The 9,306-nt window shown below is 47.7% G+C and overlaps 1 protein-coding gene across 2 annotated transcripts in view; it reads right to left on the bottom strand.

The window, feature by feature from the left end:
* Positions 1-661: 661 nt before the first annotated feature.
* NLN (neurolysin) overlaps positions 662-9,306 on the bottom strand; it is a 290,543-nt gene continuing 281,898 nt past the window's right edge. For both annotated transcript variants that reach the window (XM_078675166.1, XM_078675165.1), the window contains exon 13: positions 662-1,399. In XM_078675166.1, the coding sequence (XP_078531292.1) occupies positions 1,265-1,399 (135 nt within the window). In that variant the 3' untranslated portion in view covers positions 662-1,264. The remainder of the gene's footprint in view (positions 1,400-9,306) is intronic.

Below are 9,306 nucleotides of genomic sequence, written 5' to 3'. Positions count from 1 at the left end.
GGTGACCATGAGTGTAGTCTTGTCTGATGTGGACACGATTACACTAATAATATTAGTAGCTTGGAGTGATTTTCATTGAACATAAGTAATTTTTATAACAGAAAAAGTTGGTTTAGGGATGTCTCAGGAACTGCATTCTAGCTGTATTTGGGCAAATTGATTATGATAATGAAAGATGGCCACTAATGTAAAAAGTTAGAAGCTCATATGTCTATAGGGTTAGAACATTTCCATCTTTGAAAGCAAAAGAGATGACTGCAACATTAAATCTGACAGCTGACAACACAGGTTCCTGGTGTCTTCCTTCTGGACCGAATGTCTAGTGTGGGAGGTGACAATACTAACTCCAGCAGGAGAATCGAGATCAATCCAATGATGTAACTGAGTTTAAAAGGTTTTGATATCTCAGATGCAAGCCATGAGGCTTACATAAGACAATCCTATGATCTGTCGAGAGAGAGACTTGGAAGAGAGGTGTGTCAGTTCTATCCATGTAATCAACATTTGTTGGCAGCCTTAGCCATTGTAATAATTTAAGGGACAATACTTTGGTACATTTTTGTAAGAACATTTCTCCAAATTACTCAAACCCTCTAATCTAGGAGCCACGGGCTCTGGCAAACAGGAGTTGTGGAAAATTGATGTCAAAGAAGACATAAAATACAGGTAATACAGTCTAATTTTACTTTGTTCCAGGTGAAATAAAAAAAACTGAGGCACAATACAGTTGAACATTTCAGACAGGTATACAAATGATCAGATAGTGTAGAGTTTTTAGATACTTTTCTGTGCGAAGTAAACTTCCTAATATGCTATAGTACTCCTGAAAGCGTCCAATCATCTTTTAACATAATCCAAATCATAAATTCTTAGATGTAACCATTTGCAAGTATTGGTGTAAAAACAAACTTGAATCAAAAGTTCAACCTACCTAGAATGTGAGAGATAATACCTTGGTGTGTAATCTCTAATGACTACAAATTCAGCTCTTGATAAAAGAATTTGTTGTTAGAACAGCCTACGGAGAGCACCTTTCCTTGTTGTTTTGGCACATCGGAATGTTTGCATAGCAGAGAATTAGATGTAACTAGAAGGCGACCTGAGGCACTTTTATTAGCTACTTTCAGTCAGACACAAGGTATACCTACAGAAACATTAAAAAAAATGTTTTGGCACTGTCTTTAAAGTCTCTCAATATGTATTAAGCAATAAGTAAGCACTTCAAGAAGCCCAACATGAAAATATGTTTGTTAGGAATTTAGTTTTAATGAATGCTTAGCCCTTTGCTGAGAAGGAAGGCTTTGTCGTTAGGCTCTCTTCCCAAGAATTGTTTCAGCATATCCATGCCATCCTTTGAACCCCCTGGTTTAAGAATGAGATTTCTGTACCTTTCACCAACCTAGTACAAAAAGAAAAGTTCAAATTATAAGATGCAAATAATTTTTTCGATGATCACCTGAAGAAAGCCAAGGTGAATGAGGCACAATTGAAAAAGAAAAGAAAAGCACTTCAGGTAGGACAGTTTTACAGACAGAAAGAATTCTAAAGTAACAAGAAAAAAACATCATGACAATGCATACAACCCTACTAACATTTATCAATTCTCTTCGAAATTACTTAAACTGCTTATCAAAAGCTGCCAAGCTATTGAGCAAGAATGGTGAGCTCACATCAATACCTGCATAGATTGCCTGGATGGTGAGCAAGAGGAAAGAGATAGAACTTAAGTTGTGGCACTGGCTTCATACATTTTCTTTAGTCAGTGTGGCGCATCCATGCCTGGAAAAAGCTTTTAGAGGCACCAGATAGGAGATTTGCCGCCTAGAGGGATGGACCCAAACAATGTGTCAGGGATTACAAAAAGCGACCCAGCCCTGTACCATAGGGGGTATCATTTGGCATCAAGAGGAAATCCCGACACTTTGAGCCTGATTTTGATTTTGCCAGACAGATTTTCCCTTCACCATATTACAAGTGCATTACATCTAATGACAGACCTATTTAAAAAACAATTACATTGTTTTTCCAATACAGCTTCAATAACGTCAACTATCAATCTGACATCAAGAGAGCAGTTGGCTGTTCAATTTAAACTTCCCCTACTGTCACGTAACAAATAGTTTTCTTACCTGTCGGTGTAGTTTTGCAGCTTGAAGATCTTTCTGGATTCACTATGCTGTGCATTATTCCGCGGTCTTGTGGTTGGGTCCGGATTCGTAGTCTTTTCTTTGGGTTTTTTTTTTCTTAGCCCAGGTGGGCGTCGGCGTCACACCCCCTTGGGTGTATTTCCGGTGACGTCGGCATGCTTCCTGCGGAAGCTCCCACTCTTGGGCGCCATCTTCGGGTTCTTTTTTTCCGTGTTTCTTTCGTTTCCGAAGTAATGGCAATGTTGTATTTATCTGGTATTTTACCGCTTTGTACTTTTAAAGTCCTTTCTTTAGTTAACCACCTCTTCTCTCTCCAGCCCCATCTTTCTGGCGGAGGTGGGTGGGTTCGCTAGTGAATCCAGAAAGATCTTCAAGCTGCAAAACTACACCGACAGGTAAGAAAACTATTCGTTTTGCAGCGTGAATCTTTCTGGATTCACTATGCTGTGCATAGATTTTGTAGCGGTTTCTCATCTCTGTGGCGGCTGGGTGGAAGATGAGCGTTGGGTGTTGAATATGTGCTGTAGCACCTTCTGTCCCACTTGAGCTTCCTTGTTCATTTGTATGTCCACACAGTAGTGCTTCGTGAACGTGTGCACCGAAGCCCATGTTGCCGCCAGGCACATGTCCTCTATGGGTGTGTTAGCCAGGAAGGCTATTGTAGCGCCCTTCTTCCTGGTGGAGTGGGCACGTGTCCCCTCTGCCAGTTCTTGTCCTGCACGCTTGTGGCAGAGTTGAATCGTCTGTGCGATCCATCGCGCAATGGTCTTTTTGGTTACAGCTTTCCCCATGAAGCTGTTTGCGAATGACACAAAAAACTGTTTAGTTTTTCTGTGTCCCTTTGTCCTTTCAATGTAGTGCATGACTGCCCTTCTGGCGTCCAGGGTGTGAAGAGCTCGCTCTGCGCTAGTTGTTGGTTTTTGGAAAAAACTCGGTATCTGTATAGACTGGTTCATGTGAAATTTGGATACCACCTTCGGCATGAAGTGTGGATCAGTCCTCATCACAACTCTATCATTGTGTATTTGTATGTAGGGTTCTTGTAGCGTCAGCGCTTGTAGCTCGCTTACTCTGCGTAAGGACGTTATTGCAACCAGGAAGGCTGTTTTCATAGTTAGAATCTTTAGGGAGGCCCTGTGAAGTGGTTCAAAGGGCTCTTTCATGAGTTCCGTTAGGACTGTGTTCAAGTTCCATGCAGGTGGCGGCACCCGCTTGGGTGGTGCGATCCTTTTCGCTCCTTCTAGGAATCTCTTCACCACCTGTGATGTGAAGAAGCTCCTGCACGTTTCTCCCCTTGTGTAGGCGACTATCGCTGCCAAGTGAACTCTTAAAGAGGATGAGCTAAGGTTCTTCTCCAGCAGGTGCGTCAGGTACCTTAGCACTGTGGAGTCCCTCTTCATTTTATTGTGGAGTCTTTCTTGTCTGCACCATATTGTGAATCTTTTCCATTTCGCAATGTAGCACTTCCGGGTGCTGGGCCTTCGTGCCTCCCGAAGTACCCTCAGGGTGCTTTCTGGTAGTCTCAAATGTGCGAACTCTATGTCCTCAGGAGCCATGCTACTAGGCTCATGCTCTCTGGCTCTGGATGTAGTACCTCTCCGTTCTGCATGGAGAGTAGGTCTTTCCTCCTGCTGAATCTGTGGGGTGCACACTGTGTCATCTCCATGATCTGCGAGTACCATGTCTGCCTCGCCCACTGTGGTGCGACCAGTATCAGTGTCATGTTGCTCGCTCTGCACTTGCTCAGCACTCTGTGCATCAGTGGTATCGGGGGAAAGGCGTAAGCAAATGTCCTTGACCAATCTATCCATAGGGCATTCCCCAGTGACCCCTCCTCGGGCTGCCTGGATGCGAAGTTTTGGCATTTTGCATTCTGGCGTGTGGCAAACAGGTCTACCGATGGTGTCCCCCATCTGTCGAACAGGTACCTTGTCTCCTGAGCATTGAGCTCCGACTCGTGGGATGCCGATGTCTGCCTGCTGAGCCAATCAGCTTGTATGTTGTCCTTCCCTGGTAGGTGTATGGCTAGCAGGTCTATCCTGAGAGGGATGGCCCATCTCCATATCTCCTGCGCCATCGTTGAAAGCGGGGCTGACTGTGTGCCCCCCTGCTTGTTGATGTAGAACATCGCAGTGGTGTTGTCTGTTTGTATCAATACCTTGTGTTTGTACAGTCTTGTTTGAAAGGCCTTCAGCGCAAGGAAGATTGTCTTCAGTTCTAGGTAATTGATGTGCTTTGCCGCATCTGTTGGCGTCCACAGTCCCCTCACCTTGAGCTCCTCCATGTGAGCGCCCCATCCCTTCAGGGATGCGTCTGTGGTGATGGTCACTGTTGGCGTTGGGGGCGTTAGAGGCTTTCCCTTTGTTATGTTCTCCATGGTCCACCATGCCATCTCCTTCTGCACTGAGTGCGTTACAACCACTAGATCCTCCCAACCGCCTGTAGCTTGTGACCATTGCTCCTGTAGCCATTCCTGAATGGGTCTCATGTGGAGTCGTACATTTGGTACCAGGTGGATGCATGATGCCATCATGCCCATGATCTTGCTCGCAGTCCTCACTGTCCGAGCTTGTCCCTTCCGGTAGAGGCGAGTTTCCTTCACCAGCGCCCTCGCCCTCTTCTCGCTGGGGAACACCTTGCCCTGCAAGGTGTTGATCTGTGCTCCCAGGAAGATCTTGACCTGTTCCGGCTCCATTGATGAGTTCTTCCAGTGGATGGAGAACCCCAGGCTCATGAGCGTGCTCGTCACTGTATGTGCGTGCTGCTTGCATTTCTGGTATGAGTTTGCTTTCACCAGCCAGTTGTCCAGGTAAGGGTATACGTGTATTCCTTGCCTTCGTAGGTGCGCTGCGACTGCTGCGAGGCACTTTGTGAAAACTCTTGGTGCTGATTTTAGTCCGAAGGCCAGTGTCGTGAACTGGTAGTAGCTTTCTCCAATGGTGAACCTGAGCATGTGTTTGTGCTTTCTGTTCATTGGGATGAGCAGGTAGGCGTCTTTGAGGTCTATTGTGACCATGAAGTCCCCGGTCTGCAATTGTGGGAGCACCTCTTGCAGGGAGGTCATTTTGAATTTTTGCATTCTTATGAACTTGTTCAGGAACCGTAAGTCCAGAATGGGTCTCATTGTCTCGTCTACCTTTGGTACCAGGAAGTACGTTGAGTATATTCCTGTGTTTCTTTCCTTGAAGGGTACCCGTTCTATGGCCTGCTTCCGCAGGAGTTCCTTTGCCTCCTCCTGAAGACACTGCAGCTGCTTGCTTGCTAGTGTTTTTCTTTTTGGTTTTCTGCTTGTTGGCCTCCCCTCCAACTCTATGCAGTATCCGAATTGGATAATGTTGAGGATCCATTTGTCTGATGTGATTTCTCTCCACTCTCGGAGGTAAAATCTTAATCTTCCTCCCACTGGTGTCATGTGGTCGTAGGTGTCTAGTTTGTCTTGACCCATCTGTACGTGCTGTCCCCTGGGATCTTTTTTGTGGGCGGGCACATGGAATTTTTTGAAGTCACTTAGAGGTGGGCTGCTGCCCCCCTCTTCTATTTTGTCCCCGTCCATTTCTCCCTCGAAAGGACTGGCCTCTTTGTTGGTACTGCCAGGACTGCTTCTGTTGACCATGCTGAGCCTGCGAGTCTGCCTGGTGCGTTTGCTGGAAAGCCTGGTGTGATGTACCTGGCTGGTTTCCGCCTCTCCCGCCGGGCCTCCGTGAGGGGTGCCCCTCTTGTTCCCTCTGAACTGCAATGCTCCCATGGATCTTGCTGTTTCGTTATCTTTTTTCAGTTGACTGAGCGTTTCATCAACTGTTGTTCCGAAAAGCGTGTTGCCGTTGAACGGTGTGTTCAGGATGCTGTGTTGCACCTCCGGTTTGAAACCTGAGATCCTGAGCCAGGCGTGCCTCCTTTCCGTGACGCCCATCATCATGAGCCTGCTGGCGGTGTCTGCCCCATCCAGGGCCGTCTTAAGGCAAGAATTTGCCGCGTTTTTCCCTCTTCAACCAGCTTTTCGGCCTTCTGCCTGGCATCCTGGGGCAGGTCCTTCACCAACTGCCCCAGCCCCTCCATGATCTGGTACATGTGCCTGTTTATCAGGGCGTTGGAATTAGCCATGCGCCAGTGGGTCGCGGCATTCCGTTCGATCCTTCTGCCCACCAGATCCATCCTTTTGCTCTCCTTATCCGGTGGCGGGCCCGAGGTAGTGGGTACGTTAGCCCTCCTCCTTGCTGTGGCCGTGATAATGGAGTCTGCGGAGACCGTGCCCTGAATGTAGGCCGGGTCCTTTGTGGCATGCTTGTACTTCTTCTCAGTTCTGGGAGTTACTGCCTTGGATGTTGCGGGCTCCCTGAATGCTTCCTTCCCCTGAGCCAGGACGCTTTCGAGCATTGGAAGGAACTGGCTCCTCGTTTGTGTTGGGAGCAATGTTTCTAGAAGGAAGTCTGCTTTCTGCTTCTCTTCGTCGAGCTTGAGCTTGAAAGCTACTGCGGCAGATTGTATCACCGAGTTGTAGGCCCCGATGTCGTCCGACGGCGAGGGCCTCGAGGGGTAAGTGTCGACCACCTCCTCCGGGCTGTCGGTGTCGACATCTATGTAATCTACCTCCTGTAGGTCAGAGGGTGCCGACTCTGTGTCCGTCCTGCTTTCCTCTTCCTCCCCATAGTTGTAAGTATCGTAGGGATTCTCGTACTCCTCCTGGTCGTCGATCACCTCGACGTCCTGGTCTTGTTCCTCGGCGACTTCGGCGATCTCATCCTCCTCCTCGACCGCCTCCACCACCGATGGCTTGGTCTTGTGAGGGATCGTGAAGGCTTTCATCTTTGCATCGAAATCTTTCTTCCGCTGCATGATGTTCTCCATTTCGGCCTCGAGGCGCCTTCTCTTCTTCTCCATCTCGGCCGCGTGTTCCGCGTCGGATGGGTCGGCTGTTCTTTTCCGTGGATGGCTCGTCGCCGTGCCTTTCGGTGTCGAAGTTTTCGACGTCGACGTCGAACCGGATTTTGGATCTCTGGTCGTCGTCATCAGTTTTGGGTCTTTCTCCCTCGGCGTCGATCGATCCTTTTCGGGGACGATTTTCGATGTTTTCTGCTGATCAGCAGCTCTCGGCGCCGGGGACTCCTTCTCGGAGGATCCGCTGGGCCTGGGAGTAGTCGCGGACGCCGCCTTTTTTGGCATCGGCGCTTTCGGGGTCTTGCCCTCGATTTTTCTAGACTCAGAGTCTCTCGGGTTCTTGGGGGCCGAAGAGTCTCCTACCGTGTCAGAAGTCTTCGTGTAATCGGTCTCTACGACCGTGTAGCTGTCGTCTTCGGCGGCAGCGTTGTCTTCTTCCTCGGAGGACATCCCCAGCTCGTAGAGGAACGGAGTCGGGGCCTTCCCCTGCAGGGTGGCGTGTGCTACCCTCTGCCTCTCTCTCACACGAAGGGTCTTCGGGGCGAAGGCGGAACAGGCGTTGCAGTCTCCGCTTTCGTGGTTCACCGGTAGGCAAAGGTTGCATATCGGGTGTTGGTCCTTCTGCGCGTACTTGTGGTGGCAGTTACGGCAGAACTTGAACGGCGTGTTGTCCATCATCGAGCGTCCAGGGCCTCTCTGGTCGCGTGTTCGTCGACGGTCGTCGATGATCTCGATGAAAAATGCCTTCTCCTTGCTGAATTTTCGTCGATGAAGTCCCCTGTAGTCTTCAGATGACTTCTCCTCGTCTTTTCTGTATTTTCTTTCTTCTTTCTCCAAAAATGTCTGGAGCCCAAACGGGAACGATCCAGACCCGACCACGGAAAAAAAGAATCTGAAGATGGCGCCCAAGAGTGGGAGCTTCCGCAGGAAGCATGCCGACGTCACCGGAAATACACCCAAGGGGGTGTGACGCCGACGCCCACCTGGGCTAAGAAAAAAAAAAAAAAAAAAAGAAAAGACTACGAATCCGGACCCAACCACAAGACCGCAGAATAATGCACAGCATAGTGAATCCAGAAAGATTCACGCTGCAAAAACTGGCTTACACGCATCACTCCTCTGTTAGGAAGTGAGCCTGGTCCAAACCACCTTTATCTATGGTGACAACTCAATCATAGCCTCCAAACCATCTTTGATGGAAGATAATTTCAATACACAGTGGATATCCAGTGCTCTTGTTGAATGCATTCCTGTGAAAACAATTAAGCGTTTCACATCCCCTTCCTCTTTGGTTTTTCCTTAAACTGATCGAAATGAAGAAGAAATGTAAACACCTTGGATGCCTGTGGCAGAAGTCACAGTCAATGATACGGAGATTAAGGGCCTGATTTAGATCTTGGCGGATGGGTTCCTCTGTCACAACGATGACTGATATCCCATCCGCCGACATCTAAATCGCACAGGATATAATGGGATTTAGATTTTGGGGGACGGGCTATCCGGCACTGTTGTGACGGAGTAACTCATCTGCCGAGATCTAAATCAGGTCCTAAGCTTGCATATCACATTCTATTACAGTTCTATAGAAAATGTGTTGGGAATGTTCATTCTCCTTAGTATTAGAAGCATCTTATGAACCTTCTAATTCTACTTGTGTAGTCTTTAAAACTGTGAATGATAAGTCATTGTTGCCCTGTGAAATATCTTCCCTCAGCCTTCTCTAGAGCTATGCATCCACCTCTCATATTTTTTCAAAGCCAAAGTATTTGACATACTTTCACCTCTTTCAAGTCAGAGGATGGAACCTACTTCCCTATCACCTGTAGAAGCCACTCCTCAGAGACCAACCTTAGGTAGCTTTCTTCTCATCACCTTTCTGGGTATGATATCCAAAATGTCCTCCATCTCATCAGGCTCTCCGCTGGAGCCTTACCCAATATGTGTCTTGAAATCCTTGGCTAACTGCCTAGCCCCAGTGAGAAAACTCAGTTCTGAAATCTCTTTTTCTTTCAGATGTGTCGCAGAGCAATTGAAAAATGCCCCGGTCGTTCCACTGGCAAAAGCTTCAGCAGACTCACATATCCTAGCCAATTAAAGACCCACCTTTCTACTTCTGTCTGCAACCAAGACTGATGAAGGGTGGGTAACACCTGAATTAACAACAACTGTATGCTTATTTAGAGTCTACTGCCTGTTTTGACCACCCCCCTCATTATCTGGTTTCAGACCTGGTTATGTAACAGAAACAATACCGGCAGCAGTTCCCAATGAGATTCACAGATAT

This window comes from Lissotriton helveticus, chromosome 2_1 (assembly GCF_964261635.1).
Source record: "Lissotriton helveticus chromosome 2_1, aLisHel1.1, whole genome shotgun sequence".
Lineage (NCBI taxonomy): Eukaryota > Metazoa > Chordata > Amphibia > Caudata > Salamandridae > Lissotriton > Lissotriton helveticus.
The sequence above is the reverse complement of the archived record's forward strand: the minus strand, read 5'-3'. Positions and strand labels throughout refer to the sequence as shown.